This window comes from Aspergillus thermomutatus (genome assembly GCF_002237265.1).
Source record: "Aspergillus thermomutatus strain HMR AF 39 chromosome Unknown NODE_224, whole genome shotgun sequence".
NCBI classification, from domain to species: Eukaryota; Fungi; Ascomycota; class Eurotiomycetes; order Eurotiales; family Aspergillaceae; genus Aspergillus; species Aspergillus thermomutatus.
The window spans coordinates 22245-45468 of NW_020798274.1; the positions used below are offsets into that span (position 1 = coordinate 22245).

Here is a 23224-nt window from a genome sequence, read left to right on the forward strand (position 1 = left end):
GTGTAAAAGACAAAGTAGATAAGAACAAGAAAGAGGAAAAGCAGGGAAAAGAGGAGGAAAGAAGAAGAAGAGGAAGAGGAACCGACACAGCTTGAGAATACATCTGAATGGAAATTGGGCACCCTTTTGTCTCGTGTCAAGCACTACCATTGATTAGTCTTCTTGGGATTGTCTGGGCGGAAGGTCTGAAAGTATCCCAAGCGTTAGAAATAGCTGGTGAGGAAAAATGGCCAATCACTTTCCCTCCACGTTCATCGTCTATTTCTTTCTGCTTCACCTGGGGGCGCTGAGGTCAAATTTCCAGTAAGAGTGTCGATAACCCTCAATCTGCACGACGATATCTTCGCGGCAAGTAATACAACGACCGTTTAAACACGAGTTTTGGTGGTCTGGACGTTGTATTGAATGGGTTGGGAGGGAAAATTGATGGTAACCACGACAATGGCAAGGAGGGGCGTCAACCTGAATGCTTTGAAGATTATCGAGCTGGTTATGATCTATAGGGCCGTAATGGCATTCATAATTAGCATAGACCCACTACTATATTAACAGATAGGGATTGGATGCTTAGATCCTACCAGACAACAATAGTAGTGGATATGGAGGATCTTGATCTTTGTTCCGGCTCCACCATTGACAGATCTGTTTCTTGTTGTTGATAATGACCCGAATTCCAGGAATGCAAGCAATAAACAGTGCTACCAAAGCAATGGTTGCCTCAGCTGATAATGCCATTCTACTAGGGGGTAGACGACAAACTGCTAAGTATCCTGTCAACGACAACGAGGTTGATTAATCAAAATGTCAATGCTGTAGAGAATATCATCCAGTCAGACAGGCGGGCCTTTATAGGTCTTTGAATGAAGGTAGACAGACTGTACGCACGTCGGGTCCATACTGGGGTAGGTAATTATGTAATGTAATTACAGAGTTTTAGTGCGCTCCATCCATCCCACGCCAGGCACCAATGGAAGGCTGTGGAATCAGCCACAAGGCCCAGGTGGACTAACCGACATCGTCGAGACCGGCGGTATGGTAAATGGTAAGGAAAGCCAAGTTGCTTAAGTACAAGCTGATAGGCATACTAGACGAGGTTGCAGATAACCATATTATTATTCCTCACTCCAGTGGCTCGTGGCAGGGAAGATGAATGCATACGCTCAGCTAATAACGCGGGTTTTGTTTTCTGCCATAGTCTTCATTTCCATTGGAGGAACCATAGGAACCATCCAGCACTTTGAGTGCTCTTTCGTGGATGGGTAATATCCATTTGTCCTTAAATTCAAGTCCTTAGGTGGCTAGCGATGGTAAGTCATGAGGAGGTGAGTTATATATCGCAGTTTTCCGAATATTGCGAAGGGTTAGACAGCTTCCCAGATCCGGTCAGCCTGGATCAGGATACGCGCGATGCTAGTCACAACTGATCTGAATCTGAAGGTATATTATCGTCGATCATCACTGAATGAGCAGTGGTAGCGATTAAGGCTTAAATAGTGGGACAAGCTGATTGGAGATCAATTGAAATGAGAAATTGGTTCTATTCAGCTTCAACAATCGCTGCTTATGCTAATAACTTAACATCCAGGAATCATGCAAATAAGAGTATCAAACAAGTAATATATACAGCCATAAGGTATGGAAAACAGGGATTCAGACCACACCGTCGAGGAGGAGTCGAATTGCTCTGGCGATGCCGGCGCCACCCTGTTTCTTGAAGTGAAAATTTCAAAAGATGCATCAATCGTCAAACACCTCCTCACAACTTCTGGCCCTTGTTGTAGCGCTCGAAGGAGGAAACAGGCGGGGCAGAGTTAGGGTTGGGATGGTGCTTCTTCAGGGCCATCTTGACGTTGTACTCGAGGTCGAGCTGGGCCTTGGGGTCGTCGGTCTTGGGCTTGAAGTCAACGACAAGGTCATCCTTGACGGCGAAGACCGAGTCGATGTCCAGATGCGGGTCGTCGCTGGGGTAGATCTGGTTGATAACGGTGGCGTAGTCGGGGTGGGTGATCATGAGGTGAATGTGAGCGGGGCGCATGGGAGAGCGGTCCATGAGGTTGAGGAGCACACCGGCCGGACCGTCGGTGGGCAGAGAGTAAGGCGTAGGGTGGTAGCAGTACCAGTAGAACTCTCCCTTCTCGTTCGATCTGAATTTACCGCGGAGGTTGTTCTCGCTCTGGTTGGGGTCTTGGAAGTCGTACTGGCCGTTGGCGGAGGCTTGCCAGATATCGAGGACGGCGCCGACGATGGGCTTTCCGGTCTCCATGTCTGTCAGGACACCGTGCATGAAGGTGACCTTGCCGTTGGGGTTAGGGTCCTGGATGATGCTGTCGCCGAGGTCGCGGAAGGGAGCGTTGGGCGACCAGAAGGGGCCGAGAATGACGTTGGAGGTAGGGGTCAGGCCCTCATCAGTGACGATCTTGTTGGCGATCTCATCGACAAGACTGATTTAGTCAGTCAGCATTGAATATTGCAATTTTGATGGTCGCATCGCTGCACTTACGATTCAAGGCCGATAACATCGCAAATACGGTGGCACTCGTTGCGCACAGGAGTGCTGATCTTGCCGATGGAGTTGATGAACTCGACACCGAGCATCCACTCGGCGGGAGTAAGCTCGACCTCACGAGCAAAATCGTGGATGTGCTTGATCAGAGATCCCAAAATGACGCGGGCGCGCTCGGGGGTCTTTGGTCCCATAGAGTTGATGACATAGGGAGTGAAGTTGGGGTCGAATTGGCGCTTGGACGACATTGTGTATGTGTGTGTATGAAGATGATCGAAATGACAAGGATTAAATTGTCTATGGAGGATGGTTGCTCAAAAAATTAGAGAGAGGCATCAATGCTCTTATAAACATTTCAAATAGGCGAGGTGAGTCTGGATATTGAGGCAAGTCAGATGGCGACGGCAAATATGGTCGGCTCCTAGCCCATGGGATCATGAGGGGCCCCGCCTTGCGTCGGGGTCAGACAAATCGCGCGCACGGCTGCTACATGCCGAGACATTTAAGAACAGAATTGGATTGCATGATCCATTCATTCTTTAATCAAGCATGCCGGCAACTGTCAAATCTGGAAACTGGCCGCCCGCAGGTCCTAACTATCGACGAGCCGGATCAACTGGGAAGCTTGGAAGATACGCATATCCGCCTCCTCCGCTGGCCTGAGAAGGCAGGCAGGCACACGGCACCCCGCGCCGGCGAGCGTCTCGGTTGATCAGCCGGCGCGGGGGCTGGATGCTGCGAACCTGCTTACTAAGAGCAATCCAGCGAAGGAGACGGATATTCAATGAGTAGCCGTGCTGTGGTGCCGGAGTAGATCTTACCCGCGGGCAAAGAAATCAAGAGGCACAACTCCCGTGATGCCAGTCTTGGCATTATCCTCCAATTCCTGCCCTTCTCATTGGTTTAGAGAAGTTTGGTCACGTGATCCTTCCACTGAGGCGGCAATAATTCTCTTCACATGATTATCTTGTACTCACGTGAAGATAGTCTATCCACAGAGTACAGGTATCTAAAGTTCGCAGAATGGATTGGTGATGGAAGGTTGCCCTGCTCAGACGGCCCGATCATTTCTCCAGCTAGGGCTGTTTGTCAGGGCAGCCTTCCTCTCATCTTCTCCTCTCTTAGATAGCGAGTAGATAGCAAGTCCAGTTGCTGTTTCTTCTCTTTCTCCGAGAGATATTCTTTGACATTAACATTAGCGAAGGTCAGGATGCAATATCTCATATTGAATTAATGTCAATCTTCCATATCTAATCAAGTACTTGTCTCTTGTTTATTCATAGTGTGCATAAGATTAAGACGCGCACTGCTCATATCTCCTCCATTCTACTCAAAAGCGCATTACTCAGGAGTGTCTCAGCATCTTGGGCGAGATCCGTTCTGCCCAATGGCTATACTGCCGTGAGAGAGGCTTGATAATCACCTGCCCATTATATCATCCGCGGTCAAAATCCGACCAAAGATCGAGTACTGAGGTGAAGAGCGCATGTCCTGATATACTTCAAGAAATTCATTGACTCCCCCATTTGTCTGCGATCTTAAGAAGTCTGCCGAAACAGACGGCAATGGCATTCACAGTGACGATGCACAATGTTGCCTCCAATGTTCAGCGGAGCAGGCGGTAATGATAAAGCAGAAATTGATAATAGACGGGAGACACGCGGACCAAGCCATTTAATGCTTCCAGTTTCAGCAGGGACAGTCAGTGATGCTTGACTTCAGGGAGAAAAGCTTCGAAAGGAGCATTAGGACGAGCGCTATTGCAAAGTTCTTCTGCTTGGCATGCTTCTACCATAGATACTGTATCTGGAACCAATTGGAGTGAATGAACTAGAGCTGCTGTGGGTGGTAGAGCTGGATTTAGCATGACATTCGACATGGACGACTAGTTACCCGTCGGAGTTTTGATATCACACTTGTTATCATGAATCTGAATTTGTATAAGATAAATCCCCTTCCCATCAAAAATTTAACAAGATTGCGATGACGCTAGAGACACTGCAGTTTTGATGATGGATTGATGACTGGTTGGCAATATACGGCGCGCCTACTAAGGAAAGCAGTAATTGCAGTGTAATCACATCCACTAGTTTCTGGTCTGGTAGCTAATTCTATTCACAGTTAACTACAAAGCTCCTAAATTATGTTGTGTCCCATTGAATAAGCAAAGGATAAAGATGGCCATTCCAAGAAGTGCCCAAGACTTTATGCCAATACATGAAGTGACGATCAAAGCAGTGATAGAAGGCTGTAACAAGCATAGGAGGCATAGTAGAACGGCAATCATGGCTCCCAGCATTTAAGTTGAAACGCAATGCCACAAGGAAAAGTCTGCAAGAGTCCATGCCTTTAGAGATTATTCTTACCACCTGATGCATAGCTGAAGAAGCTCCAGGTCGACGAGTCAGACACCGACGTTTTCCAAGCTTCAGAATCCATCCCAGGTGCCATGGTGTCCAGTTGCAAGCACTGTGTACCACAAAAGTTGTTATTATCAACAGTCTTTGAATGGTAGATGGTCCCTCAAATCATCGCCTGCTCAACCATGGTACCACAGTTGCGGCCGGCGGCATAGGACTGGCATGAGTAGCCGTCAACCGTAGCGAATATCTCGGTGCAGCCCGTTTGACTTGCCATTAGATGAGACAGAGTGTGTAGAAGCTTGCAGCAATTGAAAAGCACTCTGCTGCGGCTGGAAAGACCCGCTCGCATACTTCGACCGTGGTTCGTGCGGACAGAGTCTGGTTGCTTGCGGCCTGACTGTCATCCAGACGTATCATATACCAGGAATCAAGGAGTGGCTGGCCATTTACAGAGGGACAGATAAAATGGTTGACTCTTCTGCGTACTGTGGACCGAACTTTTGTCCCGCGGTTATATTGCAGAACTCACTTCGTATCGAGACTGTTCACTATATTTCACTAACGCTAGAAATGGTCGTCCAGAAACTTTTAGTCGAGTGGTTTTATGGTTGACAGAGCCATGGCATAGCCAATAGATAACCGCCAGCATGATGCAGGCGATACGCCTTGGAGTATGTCTGCGTATTGCGGCGCAGCGTCTGCCGCAGTTCTTACATCACATAAGTCTATAGAAGAGGGGTAGATAAATAGGCGTCTATTGCCCTCTTTCTTCCATCTTCTCTTGTTCCATCTTGCATCTCCTGTGCCTCTACTTCTCTTTTCCAACACTCTCCATTCTATCTACATTCATCCAATACATCAGTACACTGTCCATTGGTCAACCATGGCCATGTCTCACATGTCGCTAGACGAGAGAGCTGACTTCGTCGAGAACATTATCCATTACGACTTTACCAATCGCGCAATCCTCTACGAAGCTCTTCGTAGCGCCGGCGCCCTTGTCATGACTGGCCGACCACATCGTTGTGACGGCAATAAGGATCTGGCGCAAATTGGCGATGCGGTCCTGCGGTTGATTCTGGTGATGGACGGCTACGAGGCCAAAGCCGGTCGAGGCTAGTTGTTCGTCACAAACGTTCTTGACATGGATCACTAATTAAAACACCAGGCTACATCAACCAGATCGTCTCGTCGATAGCCAGCAACTCCCATCTCGCACAGATGGGCTCCAAAGCTGGACTGGAGAATCTCATTCTCATCAATCCGTCTCAGACCATCGTCTCCCCCGGAGTGATGGCTCAAACCGTCGAGGCTATCCTTGGCGCTGTCTATCTCGATAGCGAGATGGACGTCCAGGCTGTCCGAGCTGTCATGGCTCTCCTGAGCCTGGGATGGCCATCGTGAATTTACCCTGACGCGTGAACGAAGCGAATAGACGAGTTTGCGTGACTCGATATCTGTTACTTACCGCGGGGGCGCCCAAAGGCCTCCTCGCGCGGGACCGGCATCCGATTGCCCAAGGGCATGGACAGTCTTCCAGGACAAAGCCAGAATGCTTTTTAAGTAGGGTTTGGCGTCCTTGTTGGCGTTCCATGCTAGCTGCAGTCCGTTGCCGGCCCCGTACGAGGGGGCCTTCGGGTGCCCCCGCGGTCCTGGAACGTCTGAGAGCCACGAACGGCGGTGTTCGCTGTGGCGGGTTGGCAAGTCTTGCTGACGGACGTGATATGGTGTTGTTGTGTTGTGATGTGATATGATTGATAGGGGATGCAGGGTGATCAAGTATCAACTAGGCACGTAGCTGATAGCTGTATGGATTTTTGTTTTGGTGGACGACGGCTCATCCGAGATTGTATTCCATTTCAACACTTTGTAGCGTAAGTCATAGGCTGAGGGCAACAGGGGCAGGTACACTACTTATGCGTAAGAGGCATGTGGTAGCGCTTTCAGTCCTGATAGGCGTCAAGGCATTTTACGTATTTCAGTTTGGCAGGACTTCTCCCTCTGTACAGTATCCCGGTATCCTAGCGATATTGAACTAAAGGAATTAAAACGAGTGATTTTCGCCCGAACGACAAAACAACGTTCTGTATATTCGAAGAGTGATCTTAATGTACTGTAAAGGAGTGATATAGTACAGGAAAGCTCTGTACTTGACCAGGACCCGCAACAATAACAGAAATCAAAAGCAACGCTCAAATCAAACGACTGTATAAGCAGACCGCAAGACCCAGCTCACGTTCTCATCTACTGGGTGTAAACACAGCTGTTAGGGTTGGAAGTCTCCTCGACACGAGCAGCGATGCCGACGCAGTTCTCGTTGCCGGCAGGGTTGGCAACGCCGGCAGAGGCCCAGATGCTCCAGGCACCGTCGATGCTGTTGGGGCAGGCAATCAGGTCGTTGCCGGCGAACTGGAGGTGGCCGTCGTTGATGGCCCAGCCGGTGCGCTCGGCGTTGCGGGGGGCGGGCTGAGCACCGGTGGTGTAGCCGATCTTACCCTGGCCTGTAGAGTTCCCGTCAGCTCTTGTTTTCCCGTGAGGGTGGAATGTGGATGTGGCTTACCCATGCCGGAGCGGTCGACGTAGACCTCCTGGGGAGTGGCGGAAGCGGCATAGAGGTACAGGGCACCATCATCGAGGTAGAAGGTGGCGGTCTGCTCCCCGGAGCGGTCACAGCTGGCGTTCTGGGACTTGAGGCCAGCGAAGAGGCTGCTCTGGGCGGCGTTGAAGGCCGAGTACTGGACAGCGCTGCCGGAGTGGATGGCGACGAGGCCGAAGGTCTTGCTGTTGCTGCTCTGGGCGGCGGCAGCGGAGGCAGAGGCGGCGGCCGAAGCGGCGAGGATGAAGTTCTTGAACTGCATTTTGAGTGGTCTGGAGGGTATTTGAGAGCTGGGGGTGTTTGGAATGAGCTGTGAGTGATTGATGTGTTGTTGTTGATGAATATCAGACGAACAAGGATAGCATTGGGCCGTTTTATACCTTCACAGAGATCCTCGAAATCCGAGGGTTTCCATATCCACGATACGGGGTAGTGACTGCGCCAACACCGCCAAGCAACTGTCTAAGACATGCAGCTGTATCCAGACTGGTTATGTTATCATTCCTTCTGCACTTCATTAGCCAATGGCTATAATTAGTTCTTCAGATGACTTCAATAATGGGTCCACTGCCTGAAATATAGGGAAATTGCCTTAAGAAACCTAGTGCTGTGGATCTTTGGTCCTGGAGATAATGAGGATAGCTTCTACGCTCTGTTATTATTGTTCTCTCATCTCGGTATAAGATCTTGAATCCTAGAACAAAACACAGACTACGAATCTTACACCTTGAAGACATTATTCCATCACTTTTACTGCCAGTATCCCGCAAGATAATGGCATGAACGACGTTAATAGTGGCAAGACGCTGTGGACCCTGATTCCCAGTCACTCCACATGTCTCTCCGAGCTCCCCACAATAGGAGAATCAGACCCAATTAGGGACCAGGGTCTTGAAAGATCTTAAGACATCGGACTTGGGGCGGGAACGGGACGACCGGAAGATGCCCTAAAGTCGTTGTGGAATGCCATGCCCTGCGGGATATCTATCACTCAGCGGAATAATCGACTACAAGGCTTCCTCATCCACAGAAATAGATTGCTGTGGAACAGAATACAATATGATATGGGGTTTCATCTGTAGCGAAAACTTGACCACCTGGCCACAACGCTGCACCGCCACTCCCAGGCGTCAATGAAATCTCCAATATTCTACCGAGGCATCCTTGAAGAGACACCCTAGCCCTGCACTATACAAACTACGCGCTGATCACCAGCCGTAGTTTGTCATTCGGCCTCATCTTAGCGTCAGTCGGGGACCCCGGAAGGAGCGACTAGAAGCATTGTAGAAGATCCTTAATCCAATTTCTTACATAATGGTTGTGCCAGTTCAACGTTGAAACCGATAGTACTCCGGTATGACCTCTTAGCTTGCCTTACAAGTCACGCAACTTGGGTACACATTCCAGAAAAGGAAGAAGTGCTGGACCATTCTCAAGAGATAGTAGTTGTTGATCATAACGCTTTTGAAGAGAGCTCGCGATTTTGGGCGCCAAAACGCATCCACCTTCGACTATCAAGCGCAACCACATTTGACCCTAATTGTAGCCCTGTGAACAGCTGCCAGACTGCGCAGAGCGGATTAGTAGTACTGTCTCAAAAGATGTCTTAGAAATGGTACTTGTGCTGTAGCTGCAGCAAACGTGCCTATGCTATGCTTTCACCATGAATCCCAGCGCAGTCGAGAGCCAAGTTGCACGAGGAGATAATACCCGCCTGGTAGTCATATTCTGTAGGAAATACATAGAGCACTACGATCGACAGAGCCACGCAGACCATCCAAGGCGACGATGTTGGTCATACCTGAAGAACTTGACTTTCTGGTCGCTGTATCGCCTCGTGCCGACTTTGACGACTCTATGTTGCTGTCCTTCGTCGATTGCAGTTCTCCTAGTTATTCATATGTGTCCTCCGCGGAACTTCCTTTCCGCTCTTGTTGAAACCAGGGAATAAATTGTCTGTACATCCATTGAGTCGAGTGGTCATCCCCTTCTCCCGTTCAGACAGAACCTTCTCACCTTGTCACTCCTAGATACATTTCGTGAGGAATTGCTAAGACCATGTTGCCGCTACGCAATCTCACTATCCGAAGATAGAGATAGCTCACTACACATATGGAAAAGTTCGCGAACCTTGAGGACTCGGCTGCTGTCTTGGTTTCCTGTCCTGAGTAATCCTCAGCCAGTATTTCAGATACCATAAAAAAAAAGATACATTCTTTGTCCTCGTCTCCTAGTCATATCTTACTCAATACATGGGCGAAGTTAATCTCTAGGCGAGATAATTGAGCTTGGGTTATAGCAAATTCTTCGCATGAGCCTCGCAAATTCGACCGATGCTCGAATTTGGATGATACTATCAGCGTGACATGTTCGTTGTGACCCTGCATTGCCCGCTACCTTAATGTGTCATTTTACTATGGCCAAGTTTACTAATGGATGGAGGTGTATACGTTATCTTGTGCCAGCTGCGTCTAGATATAAGACCATACCTACCTTCCAGGATCACGAACCAACGATGTCATAACCACTGAGCAAAGACATAGCCGTCAAGCGGCTGGGCGATTACATTGCATAAATCAAGCAAGGCACCGCAACCAATCGTCTTTCCAAAACACCATTGAATGATTCAGCTTGAAAGAGAGATCTTCTTATAAAGTTTCAATGCCGTCATTTTCTCTCTCTAATGAGAAGGAAGGGCCGAGTTGGTATAGGACAGGTGTGCGATCGCTGCCGGTAAGCCAAAGTCTATAGACAAACCTGCTGCATCTGAAATTTCGAGTGATTGTATAACCGCCGATAGCTGCGAGGATAGGGCCACGACGCGTGAAGGCGAGTTGTACACTACGTGTCTTGGAACATATAGACAAGCTACGATATGTCCAACCCGATTATTGCTAATCTGAACTGAAAGATCATGCTTTGCAATCAATCTTAATTCAAGAATAGCGTCGGAATCTCTAGGTTCGGCCACTAGAAAGGTCATATTTATAGGTTTGGAGAGTTGCGCCAGATGAAATTCGACCTCCCGAACAATGCCGACTATAGGAGTCTTGGATCTCTCTCCTGGAATTCTGGATGGATTGAGTGCTCTCCATGTGGTACGGTTTCATTGTCAGGCTGATTTACGAATAGCTGGGATATCAGTGCATGATTTATCCAGTGACAGTTCATATTTATTAGGGCTTCGGTTACGCAAAGATATATTTTGTTTTACGGGGCATCAGTCTGCCGATATTTAGTCACGAAACATCCAAAAATCACGTTGGAAAAGCAGAATATGACAAATTGAGAGACCAAGGCACTGCTCTTTGAATAAACATAAGCGAGGACATGTTAATGAAGATTAAGCATGTAGAGGATGTTCTGAACAGAAATATCGAGGTGCAGCAGTTGTCCTGGGACATGAAGCAGAATGTGGAGCCTTGTCTCCAACAAGGCCTGCTGGCCCAATGGTAAGGCGCTTGACTACGGATCAAGAGATTGCAGGTTCGAATCCTGCGTAGGTCAAAATCTTTTGCTTTTTACCCCACAATTCATATTCTATGTGAACCAGACCAGAATTCAGCCATTAATAAGAGGTTGGCTATCTCCAGATTCTAATCTCTCAAGTTGATAAACGCCTTTTTCCATAACTGCTTACAAAAATGTGATATGTCATTGCCTGTCCTCGTTCGATCGCGAGAAAGCACACGGTCGTAGAAGGGAAACAACAACAGGCCCATCATGCCAACGAACATTTCTCCTGGAGACTGTCGAAGTAAATGTCTGCGGACCACGTACTGATTGACAGCAACCCCCTGGCCTACAGCTACAACGTCCGATCAATGTCTGAAGAGGTGGCTCATGTCCATATGTGAGCTAACGCCGCCGCCTCCGCGCTCGATGGCCATCTGCATCTTCATCATCGCTGCTCCTTTGTGTCCACCGGGTCCAGTTCCAAGCACCTGCTCGCCGAACATGCGCAGCTGCATCGGCATCAATTGGTTTCCGTAATGCTCGATAATGTCGTGCTTTTCCACCGCACATCCGAGATCGCTCCAGTTTGCGGAATCCGTGCCGTACCGGACGCATTCCTCCGCTTTGGCTGGGGTCCACCAACTCGGAAGGAGATCGGGTTTGCGTTCAACGCGCTTCAGGAACCGGCGGAAGCCAGCGCGTCCGCCATCAGTCGCACCGCCATAGATGCTATTCGCATCAATATCCCCTGTGAAAGTGTAGTCGTCGTCTAGCCGGAGACGGTAAGTGTCGATTAGTAACTTGTAGGTATCCTTTTCGGTGCGGTCATGGAGCCAGGTCTTTGCGTCGAGGCGATGAAACGGCTTCAGGAAGTCAACCTCCAGGGCTTTGGTGGATTGGGTGGCGTTGGCATCAGCCGTGGACTGGGTTCCGGAGCCTGCGTTTGCCTGAGCGTTGCTGGCGCAGACCTTCTTGTGAGTCTTCCAGTCGGCTTTCTGGCAGTCGCGAGAGCAGTAGACGGCCGATTTGCAGCGGGAGCAGTTCTTCAAGGGAGCACTTTCGGATTCTGCCTTCTTGCAGCTCTGGCAATTGCGTGTCTCGGTGGGATTTGAGTCAGACATGATCTTTGCGACTGTAATTGGTTCAGTAAGATGATGTGAGGATGAGATTGATTGCACCTTTTCTGCTGCTCGTTGATGGATATGAAGGGGGAGTTGCTTATGGGAAATTTTCTGGTATAGAAGGAAGAGCGCAAGTGGCGGTGAATGAGGCTCTTTCACTACTGAAAGGGTTGAATGAATGGTGAATTCAGCAGGTAGAGAATGCCAGAGCTTATCACTGGAGGTGAGTTAAGCAGTGGTGTACTTGCCTGAAATAGAACTATTATAGTTAGAAATAGAGGAGTTATTTAATTTCTGAAGGTACCTTGTATTCTTGTGAATCAGTTCCTGCTCCTCTCTTCTTCACTCTGCTCTTAAAGTACTCATGCTAGTACACAAGAAAACTCAGCTATTACTAGGTCCCTAACAGCAGATAGAGTTAATGTTAATATGCTGATCCAAGCCCTTCCTAGAAAATAGGGAGCCCCAGGGTTGAACATATCTAATGGGGACATCCTGTGTTTGCTGAGACTGGTGTACGCATCATGATTAAAAAGATGTATGTCAGTTGAATGCATGATATTGGAAGGATGTTTTAGGACTGGTGCAACATAGATAAACTTAGAACACTATGAGATTCTTGTGCACGCTAAGATGGTTAATGTACCTTAGCCAGGTGCTACTAGGCCTACTGAAGCCTGTTAGTAACATAAAATCATCCCACATTGCTGGAACAGTGCTACCTTTAAATTGAATAGCCGCTAAAGTCACAATCCTGGTGATATAGAGGTGTCAAACCATAGCCAATGGGTCACCTTTATATTATGATCACTATTACAATCATCTGCCCTTACTACACGCACTTAATGTACATAAGGCAGTATGTATTAGCTGACGGCTGTGCCTGGATAATGACTGGATGATTGGAACAATTGCTGTTGGTGATTACTTGAAAATAGGAGATATATTTATGAGGTCACAGTTTGATCTTCATCCAGAGCTCTTCCTTTCTCCTGTAGGATAAAGAGGCGCAGTTTAATACTGAGTGTCTCTAAGTATCTCAAACACCTTTAGTCAGAGAAATTCCTATTTTAAGCATTAGCAAGAGACGATGTTAGATCAACATTATATTGCACCTGTTTCCAGAGATTCTCTAGGATCTCAGATCCCAGTTTATAGTGAACAAGATGATGCTATGGTAATCCATTCCTTTCCGGCCTATCTGATACCTTCAACTTGATATTTAATACGAGCAAGCGTGCCGCTAGAGTAAATCATAATCTAAAGCGCTAATACAAGCAGGGTGCAGGCGCGCAATCTTCATTACTTAGCTCCTAAAGCATTATCCATCTCTGCCTTGAGCAAGGCGATTTGTTTGTCGAGGCGCTCAAGAATCTCCGCCGTGTCCCTGTGCGACGTTGCTTTCGCAGCTGCATCTCGTAAAAGCTGCGCATTTTCGATATGAGCGTGAGCAGGGTGTTTCTGACTGTTTTCTGGAGGCCCCCTTCTGCCCAAAGGGGCTCGGGTAGTGGAGAGTTGAGTCGAATTGATGCCGCGTTGACATGTCCAAAAACATAGCCCAGCACACGCATTACGTAACGCCAACGGCGCGAGATCGATCAGAGAGTGCTGCTTGCCATCTTCATCGCAGATGGCATGCGGATCGATCCAGTGACATATAGCAATCATGTCATTCAGAGCACGAAGACTTTCGTATTCCACGCGCGCTGTAGTCATCTCTGCTCGCAGGTCTCCATTATCTTTGATGCCGAAGTCGGATACAAAACACTCAACTTGCATCAAACAATTGATCTCTAATGCCCACAGCACAGCCCGATGAAGTTGAATATGTCTCTTCAGCTCGGTCGAGTGACCCTCGTTATTATCGTGAGTCGCCACTATACCTGGACTTTGTTCATGCCTCCGCAAATGCGGAGGACAAGTGTGGTTCCTCCATTGATAGATTTGTGCATATATGTCATGCACATCATTGGACTCGATACCACGACGTTTTGCCGAGTTACTACACAACTGTCGCAGAATTTTTCGGGCAATGACTGCGAGTTCCAAGACGGCGTCGAAAAAGTCCGTAGCCTCGTGCTGGGGAAAACTGTCATGGTCGCTTGCGTCCTTGTCGGGAATCAGAGATATCTGCTTACGATCTAAGCAGTGAAAGGCATCAAGACCATAGACGTGCCAGTAAAGAAGCATACGTCGCTCCCGAGCTCTCGCCAACGTCACTGATGAGTCTGGCCCCGTGGAGATACGATCTTGGATACGGGACTGTAACGTCATCATAACGAGCGATTCGTGCCTTAAGAAGAGTTTTCCCAGATTTGAATGAAGCGGCGGACTGTTTGTATCTTCGTATTCGAAATTGACCATGAGAGCCAGCGCTTCAAGGTCGTCAAGTCTGATCGTCCCATCATTGGATGCTATGCTCTGAGCACCTAGGAATGCCTCTCGAAAGTCGTGCGCAAAGCGCTGCTGAAGAATCCATTTGTCTGAAACTGTCGTGAAGGGCATACCGCGACAGGCTATAGCAGACGCCAGAACATGGCTACTTCGGCCGTTGTGGTAGTCTTGCCAGAAGGCGTCCTCGAGGAGGATCGGCAGCCATGGCGCCGCGAACTTGAAGTAGCAATGTAATGCAGCAGTAAAAACGGTATTCGAATCTGCAACGCTGTCCAGCCAAGGGAACTGTTGAGATTCTTCCGTTCGAATTTGCGCCTGTGGTTCGGCGTTGCTAGGCTGGCCGTCACCGATGGTAGAGACTTGACTATCTTGATGTGCACTCTGCCCTTGGCCAAGCCATTCCATCGATCCTCCACTGTCGCCCATGAAAGCTTGATTGAGAAAGAAGATGTTGTCACGGCTCAAACCAAGAAAATTCTCAGCAAACATATCATCAGGATACTGTAATAATGCCGAATGATCATCTTCCAGTGGCAGAAGAGGCTCGAGCTGGGATGCCGAAGCAAACGGGGCGGCTGCTGGGTTATCATCCTCTGCTATGTTTGATCCTCCGTCACCTAAAGCCATGCCCGTATTACCTCCGTGGGCAGTTCCACGGCCACGCCGTCGTGTACGTGTCTCGGTTGGATCATTCAAAAGACAAGGTCCTTGACGCAGGGTGCATTGGGAACATGAGGCAAGGCCCTGCCTTGCGCGCAGTGACCGATCGCATTTGACCTTTCGCCGGTGGCAGAAATCGCACGACTCTCGCGGCAGTCCTCGTTTGAGCTGCATTTCAGATCAGAATGTCCGAGATGGTCTCCGGCAAACGCAGGGCGTAAACCAAGGAACAAAGTAGTGATGTCCGAAGTACGGGAGTTTCGCGGTGTTTCTGCGGTAGATTCTCCTGTCCTGGTGGAAAACTTGAGACAGGAGGTGACGGGGTTGACCAAATTAAGGCGGAGTCGGCGGATATAATGCGGAGGTTCTGCGGACATTCTGCCAACCACAAATAGAAGAATAAATGTGAAGGAAGATTCTGAATCTGGGTGCCTGCTCTAATGCACAATATCTCCGTGGCACCATCTACCTTATAATATGATTTTCCGGTCATTCTCAATCACAATGACCAAAGCCAAGTCGACCTCTCTCTTGCCATCATGGCTCAGTCAACTGATTTCTATGGTTATCTACCCAGCGAGCCAGCAGCCTTGTTTGGAATTGCCTACTTTGGCACAGCAACAATTGCATGCATCATTCAGATTATCTTCGGAAGGTACAAACACTACTGGATGACCACCCTTGCCCTCGCCGCTGTGGGTGAGGCCATTGGCTGGGGAGGGCGACTCTGGGCTCATTTCGCAGTATGTCAGGTTATTTAAGGCCGTCCCTACGGGGACCCATTGCTGACTTCATCTCAGCCAGCCGACTGGATGCCATTCATGATCCAAATTTGCAGTCTCATCATCAGTCCGGTCTTTATTTCCGCCGCGGACTATGTCCTTTTCTGTAAAATGTGAGCATTACTGAGCGAAGGGCATGTGATGCGTTGCTGATAAGATGCAGTGTTGAAAAGACTGGACCTCGGCTCTTCCATATCCCCTCCAAATTCTTCTGGGTTGGTTTTATCATCTTGGACATCATCTCATTAGCCATTCAAACTGTAGGGGGAGTCTTGGTGTCAAGTGCACAGAACCAGGACCAACTGGACCACGGGTCTAACGTAATGCGGGCTGGCATCATCTTCCAGTTCAGCAACACTGTCCTGTTTGTGGCATTGTTGTTGGGGACAATATTCAGACTGCGCACGAAGGGTATACGGCAACTATCGGTCATAGGGTGGCCGGTCATGCTAGCTATGTGGGTTTCGACTGTGATGGTGTTTGTTCGCAATGCATACCGAATCGCCGAGCTATCAGGTGGATGGCAGGGTCATTTGATGCGCACTGAAGGGTATCTCATTGCTTTGGATATGGTGCCAGTGGCGGTGGCAGTGGGGGCATTCGTTGTGTTCAGTCCATCCTTTTTTTTCTGTGATGGTGAGCACGAGGGAGAGGTGAAGAAAGCCCGATTGTCTGATTGTATTCCGCTTTGCTAGGTCCACGAGAGGGCTGTATAAAAAGCAGTTTGGGGTGCGCTGTCGGCACTACTCGTCCAGGGCTACATTGGAATTTTGTATACAAAGGATGTTGTTCGAGAGAATCGTCGAATTCAGTGGTGTGAGAAGCAAAGGATTACCAGTGTGTACAAATAACGACGCATTTAAATTCAGGATGATGAATTGGAACGAGTACATATGGATACCGTTGACTCTTGGTCTCCCGGAGCGCATGTTACAAATGATGGGGTTCTGTCATTATGCAATCCTGTACGTCCTTGCTGTACTAATAATTCTGGTTATTCTATATTACCAGATTTTGTCTCGTGCTTCCTAGGGTCATGCTTTTGTTTTTCGCTCCTCGCTTTCCTGGTTTATCCTATCTGCCGTCAGTTTTGTGGCACGGATTCTGTCGCTGTTATCGCTCCTAGATTCATTCTGCAATCATGCTAGGTTACCACGCGCCAGAAAGAAAGCTCCTCAACAATGACTATGACATAGGCGCAGCAAGAAGAGGGGGAAAGTAGTAGAGAAAGTAGGCTGTTTGTCTAGCAAAATGCAAAGCATTCTAGAGTATTAAAAAGAGTAAGACATAAAAACATACAACAGCGGGGATTCGCTGGTGGTCAGTTGGTCACCCACCCAACTACTAACTGAAACTCATACTAAATCATACTAGGTCAGGGCCCTCAGGGGTGGGTTCTACTTTCTAATCCCCTGAGCATCGTGGTATGTGCTGAGCGCAGGGTCATCACACTATACAGTATACAGGATCTATGTCTTAAGCGTATAGGAACATGCTTTGCCGGTTACAAAGATTAAAATATAAACATGGTGGGAGTACACGGACAGGAACATTGGAATGGGGCCCACTCTGGCGCAGCCTTAAAGGCTTAGACAGTAGTAGATCCCCAGGCTGAGTCTGTTCTCTTCAATTGTTATCCCCTGTCACTCTCTTCACCTACACACGTCTTTCCTTATGTTCTTTTTGTACATCAACTTCTATTTCCAATTATCCCTCGGTTCCGTTGAACGCCAGTCCGCTTTGATTTCGACCAGTTTCTCTGCACATTACGCAATTTACTAGACAACTCCTCTGATCAACATGTATTTCGCAAAGTCTGCTTTCGTCGTCTCTCTCCTGGCACTCTGCCGCGTTGCAGTGGCCGCTGATCCGCCTTCATGCCTTCTGGCCGCTATTGGGTACGTGCTGCGACATATGATGGACATAAGCTATCTATCTACCAGAAAGCTGCTCGCTAACAGTCTGTTCACAGCACGGAGAGCAACCCTGCCGATCTCGCTTCGCTCTGCGGCTCAGCCAGTAGCGCTGTACAATCTCAGATCTCGCAGTCTTGCGGTGACGACACCCAGACCGCGATGACCTTCTACTCCAACACTTGTGCTTCTGCCGGCCACCAAGTTGGTAAGTTCTGTGAAGATACTGTCATGCTATCATATTTTGAATGAAGAATTAGTGTAATTATAACTAATATGTTCTTTACAGTCCTCAACTCCTCTGTCAGCTCCGCTAGCTCTACGACCTCCGACGCTACCACGACCGCTTCTGGATCTTCCAAGACTGGGTTCGTTACCATCGTTACCACTACCGCTACAAGCGGATCTTCTGGCTCTTCTAGCTCTAGCTCTGGCGCGAGCAGTTCTTCCTCGGCGCATTCGCCATCCTCTACTGGTGCCGCCTCGTCCAACAAGCAAGTCTCTGCCGCTGCATTCGCGGCCGTGGTCTTCGTCAGTTTCGCGGCTGCGATGTGAGGAGATCTCGTTTCTCTTTGCTTCCCCGTCCAGTCCAGCTCAGGCTGCAAAGCAAACTTTGTGGTTTACATTGCTTTTGTCCATTTCGTTTGAAACTTCTGTGTTTCATAATGCGCTTTTATTTTCGCCCCCTGAGCATATCACTTTTGTGCCGTGGGTAGATAGCTGTGAGGCAATGGCTCGAGTGGGTGAGTGAGTAATTCTGTAGTAACTGGACTCCTTATAGCCTATTCTAGTGCTAGAGGGCCTCGTCTTTGCTTAATTATTATCTCCTTTTGCTATCTATAAGTGTTTCTTTTGTGATCTATCTCTTACTATTTATCTTTATGATTATTTTACATAATTATGCGCCATTAGAAAGGCTGTCAAGTGAAAAGGGTGATTTAAGCCATGCAGGGAGTGGCCAGGATCAATAAGATTGGTCATTACCTTCGGCGGACTACCTTATAGCTACGATGTGGACTTTTGGTATTTTTACAATGATTACGTCTCACCACTCCCGCCCTCCCTACGGTCGCACGCACCGCACTGATATTGAATACTATATAGTAAGGATATCAAACCCCATATAGTAGGGATTCGAATCGTCATATAGTAGGGATATCGAATCATTTGAATCATCATATAGTAGGGATATTGAATACCACTATACTTGAAATATATATATATTGAATATGCAGTATCCATGGTGAGGCACCCCCTTATCTTTCTATATATATATAAATTCTACCTATATTGGGCACTACCTTAGTATATAAGGATTTAATATCAATATAATGATACTATATTATTTGATATCCCTACTATATAGCAATTCGAATCCTACTATATGGGGTTTGATATCCTTACTCTATGGTGATTCGATATGATGATTCAATATGGGGATTCGATATCCCTGCTATATGACGATTCGAATCATTTGATATCCTTACTATATGATGATTTAATATCCCTACTATATGGCAATTCAATATAGGGATTTGATATCCCTACTATATAACGATTCAATATTGACACCATATCATGATTTAATGCTTAGTAGGGGTATCAAATCATTAAATTATCATATAGTAGGAATACCAAATGGTATGAAAATGTAATTCTACTTAGGTGGAAGTCTGAGTGGTGTACATACTTAAATACCAAAAGTTATTTTTTCAGTTTTGTCCCAATGGCTTGCCATAGTGCAGATGCTAAGTAGTTCGGTGTTTAAGGTAAGATCAAACCAGCCAATTACATAACAGCCACCACAGGACCCCTGAACCAAGCAGAATGGTCTTCATCACCACTCCCTTCGCCTCGTCTTTAATTTCTGCTTCATAATACGACATGAATCATCGTTAACATTATATTGAAATGCTGAAAAGCCACTGAGTGATGGAATCCTATCTGGTGTACTCCCGACCGGGTAAGTGCACAATGAGGCTGGCGAACTGATCGACATTCCTACCATCGCACGCTGTGGGGCTTGGGCAGGGCAAGGCTGCACCTCGAACTCACTATGCGCATTGATCACCAGGGTTGATGAGTCGCACAAGGGTCCTCCTTGTCCTTCTTGTCGACTTTCAGCCTCATTGAACTGACCAGTTGTCCTTGGAATACCAAGAAATTTTCTCTCCTTGCCCCAAAAAGTGAAACGATCTCAGTATTAGAGGATGCCGTCGATAGAAATGCCCAGCGGCCCCTCGGGGAACAATGAAAATGAGGCATTTGAATTCCACGAACTGCTTGACCCCACTGTTTTGGAGGACCAGAACTTCCAGTCTCGCTTTGGCTTATCTTCCAATGTCAGCGGCGACAGAGAAGCCGACGAAGGCACTCCGCAACTGCAGCAGACTGAATCAGCTCTCGATGCCAAAAATTCCAAATGTGCGAAAGGACGTGCAAACCGTTTCGATTGGGAATCTTTGACTCTAGATACATGGTTCGGCGAAAGCATTGCGATGAGCTTCAGTTTCCTTTGCTTCATCGCCATAGTCGCAGTCTTGTGGGTATATGACAAGAAACCAAACCCGAATCTCAAATACGGCCTAACTCTGAATACAATCGTCTCGGTGCTTGGGACTGGCTGCAAGTCCTCTCTCATATTTGCCGTGGCTGAAGCCATTGGCCAATTGAAATGGGTATGGTTTCGAAACAAAAGGAGTCGGCTTCATGATATGCAGTCGTTTGATGATGCAAGCCGTGGGCCCCTGGGTTCGATGATGATCTTATTCGAACACAAAGCTTTTTCCCTGGTATCTCTCGGGGCTGCGATCACCCTCCTCTCTCTTGCATTCGATCCATTCATTCAGCAGATCGTGAGTTATCCTATCCGAGAGACAAAGAGTGTATCGGATCAGGCGCCCGCAAAACAAGCTAGAGCATTCGTTCTTAATGGCCCTTCCGGAGACGACATCAACTTTGTCAACTCCATAAACGCTGGAATATGGACGAACAATTTCGATGTATATCCAACTTGCCCATCAGGAAACTGCACATGGCCTGCTTTTGACTCTGTGGGATGGTGCAGCCAATGTGAGGACGTCACCTCCAAAGCCACCCTAGTTGGCTGCGATGATTTTAATCTAACCCGCAGTGATCCTCATCTGGGTGTGACACCATGCAACCTTACTCTCCCACACGGCGAGCCGGCTAACTTTAATATCAGCGTCAGATCAGTTAGCAGAGGTAGTCTGCAAATGACTTTTCCAGAAGATGTCATTTGGTCTGTCAACTACAACCCCGAGCTTGGAGATCCTTTCAGTCCCGTACCAACGGAAGTTTATCTCGGCGTGGAGAATCCCATGTTCGTCGTCGCGCACGCTGAGATAGACGATCCAGATAATGGATCGAATCCCAAAATCGGCCGCGTGACCGAATGCATCCTGTCTTTGTGTACCAGGACCTACCATGTGTCTGTTTCTCGCGGCGTTCCATCTGTGAATACCTCTTCCCCAACGTACGGACACCCCTTTTACCACATATATCTTAACGGCCCAGAGTCTGCGAACTACACTGGAACACCTGAAACATGCTGGAAACGCGACCCTGGCCCGGTGAATGTTGAACTCGTTGCCGGTGATCCAAGAGATGACACAAGCCACTGGGAAAATGCCACCGAATTCGCCTTTTGTGGACTAGAGCACATCCACAACAACTTCCCTTATCAGATAACCGGCTACGCATACTACTCCCGAGACTACGTCTCTGAAATTGGTGCTTGGATCACTGATTACTACGACTCCACGCGAAACGACAATTTCCAAAGGGTCCTCGACACCAGTTTAGCCAATGTGATGGGCAATATTGCAGGGTCGTTGACTAAGCTCAGTCTTGAGAGTGGCAATGATACTGTGCCCGGGACAGTGTCTCGCTTTGAGGTTTATGTGGCTGTGGATTGGACCTGGATTATTTTACCTGCGGGGCTGCTGCTGTCGGCGATTATCTTCCTGGTATCAACCATCTTCCTGAATAGGCGCTTTAAGCTTGACCTGTGGAAGTCGTCCATTTTGGCCCCTCTGTACCATGGACTCGACGACGATTTGTTGGCCGGCGACAACAACGAACATCCGACTGCGAGTCAGATGAGTCGAAGCGCGAATGCAGTCGACGTGAAACTGCAGTTTTCGGATGCAAAGAAAAGGCTTCTCCTACAGACAGAATAATTTCACTATCGGTCAGTAACAAGGTCTGACATCCCAGATCTACCAGAGGAATTGGCATCTCAGAATCACATCAGCCTTGGGTAGAGGGGACTACTTCTCTGTTCCTCCCTTCTCCATGCTAGAATTCTTGTATCTTAGCTACCGATGTTTGAATCCAAGGTGTCTAATCACCTAGCTGACCCATGCTGTTAGATAGTATTGCTTAGCTTACCTTCACTCACCCACACTCACCCTATAGTTTAGTGTCTCTCACCTGTAAAGCAGGAAGTCTTCAAGGGCGCATATAACTTCTGGCCTCATTGATGATACTGGCTTAAGTACGGCTGAGCGGACGGGAAGCCCTGTTTTGCACACCCTATGCTCGTATATGTCCATTCAATGGCAGTCAAGATATCTATTGAGAATTCTTCAAGTATTGATATAGCATGATAGAAACCAACAAGACGGTTAACCTGGTGTATTCGACTCCTGGATAACAAGATCTCCATTGGGTTCCCTATTTCAATTCTGAGAACAAATACTAGACAACAGCCACATGGCTTATGCATGGAGATAGCAACTGAGTAACATCAACTCTTGATAGCGACCCGCACACCTTTACTGCCTACTTTAGGAAATGGGAGAAATAACTCATGTGCCATGGTCACATCCTCGACCGTCGTCTCGAACAGTTCAAACTTCACTTCCCGAAAGACTTTGGAGATAGCTAACAGCATTTCCGATTTGGCCAAGCTTAAGACGTCAGTATACCTTCAATTCATTCTCATCAGATAGGAGAAACGTACTTCATCCCGATGCACTGTCTAGACCTTTTGCTAAATGCAACCATATACTTCTTGAGGTGTTTCCTGGTGTCCAAGTCCCGCCATCTTTCCGGAGGAATTCAAAAGATTGAAGCTGTCAGGGCAGTTGTCGGACGGTCAGCAACGGTTTGCGGAAGCGTTGACTCTGTGTCTTGTTGGACACGTCTTTTACTCAGCGACATCGGGTCGATATGGGGGTGCCAATGCTGCTCTTAAAGGCTGGGATGGTATTTAGAATCGATTGTTGTAAAAAGGTATTTGTTATATAAATATAAGTAGAGCAAGCGTCGTTTTACAGGCAACTTCTATTCATGCTGGAGGGAATGGCTCAATATAGTGTTGCCTCTATAGTCCTGGTGATGCAGCCATACTTGCACAAATAATAATCTGTTGCCAGATCTCCCAGTGCTCTTTCTATCTTAATGCCTCAG

General features: G+C 47.8%; 8 protein-coding genes across 8 annotated transcripts; 4 read left to right on the forward strand and 4 right to left on the reverse strand.

Annotated features, from left to right (window-relative positions):
* Window positions 1-1756: 1756 nt before the first annotated feature.
* CDV56_103453 (putative catechol dioxygenase) lies at window positions 1757-2751 on the reverse strand (the record flags this gene model as incomplete). Its single annotated transcript, XM_026757072.1, has 2 exons — window positions 1757-2441; window positions 2501-2751. The coding sequence occupies 2 exons, from the start codon at window positions 2749-2751 to the stop codon at window positions 1757-1759; spliced, it is 936 nt and encodes a 311-aa protein (XP_026611486.1).
* Window positions 2752-5749: 2998 nt separating this feature from the next.
* Window positions 5750-6270, forward strand: CDV56_103869 (ribonuclease III domain-containing protein; the record flags this gene model as incomplete). Its single annotated transcript, XM_026757488.1, has 2 exons — window positions 5750-5975; window positions 6035-6270. The coding sequence occupies 2 exons, from the start codon at window positions 5750-5752 to the stop codon at window positions 6268-6270; spliced, it is 462 nt and encodes a 153-aa protein (XP_026611487.1).
* An 840-nt stretch (window positions 6271-7110) lies between these two features.
* Window positions 7111-7724, reverse strand: aspf34 (cell wall protein PhiA; the record flags this gene model as incomplete). Its single annotated transcript, XM_026757624.1, has 2 exons — window positions 7111-7367; window positions 7427-7724. The coding sequence occupies 2 exons, from the start codon at window positions 7722-7724 to the stop codon at window positions 7111-7113; spliced, it is 555 nt and encodes a 184-aa protein (XP_026611488.1).
* Window positions 7725-11283: 3559 nt separating this feature from the next.
* CDV56_104424 (zinc finger MYND domain-containing protein) lies at window positions 11284-12039 on the reverse strand (the record flags this gene model as incomplete). Its single annotated transcript, XM_026758043.1, has 1 exon — window positions 11284-12039. The coding sequence occupies one exon, from the start codon at window positions 12037-12039 to the stop codon at window positions 11284-11286; it is 756 nt and encodes a 251-aa protein (XP_026611489.1).
* Window positions 12040-13341: 1302 nt separating this feature from the next.
* CDV56_104610 (Zn(II)2Cys6 transcription factor) lies at window positions 13342-15267 on the reverse strand (the record flags this gene model as incomplete). Its single annotated transcript, XM_026758229.1, has 1 exon — window positions 13342-15267. The coding sequence occupies one exon, from the start codon at window positions 15265-15267 to the stop codon at window positions 13342-13344; it is 1926 nt and encodes a 641-aa protein (XP_026611490.1).
* Window positions 15268-15632: 365 nt separating this feature from the next.
* Window positions 15633-16570, forward strand: CDV56_104803 (RTA1 domain-containing protein; the record flags this gene model as incomplete). The annotated part of the gene is made up of 3 exons (XM_026758422.1): window positions 15633-15836; window positions 15894-15988; window positions 16039-16570. 3 exons carry the CDS (start codon window positions 15633-15635, stop codon window positions 16568-16570), a joined length of 831 nt encoding a protein of 276 aa, XP_026611491.1.
* Window positions 16571-17675: 1105 nt separating this feature from the next.
* CDV56_104976 (uncharacterized protein) lies at window positions 17676-18343 on the forward strand (the record flags this gene model as incomplete). The annotated part of the gene is made up of 3 exons (XM_026758595.1): window positions 17676-17773; window positions 17848-17996; window positions 18078-18343. 3 exons carry the CDS (start codon window positions 17676-17678, stop codon window positions 18341-18343), a joined length of 513 nt encoding a protein of 170 aa, XP_026611492.1.
* A 1655-nt stretch (window positions 18344-19998) lies between these two features.
* CDV56_105145 (DUF3176 domain-containing protein) lies at window positions 19999-21990 on the forward strand (the record flags this gene model as incomplete). Its single annotated transcript, XM_026758764.1, has 1 exon — window positions 19999-21990. One exon carries the CDS (start codon window positions 19999-20001, stop codon window positions 21988-21990), a length of 1992 nt encoding a protein of 663 aa, XP_026611493.1.
* Between the last annotated feature and the right edge of the window lie 1234 nt (window positions 21991-23224).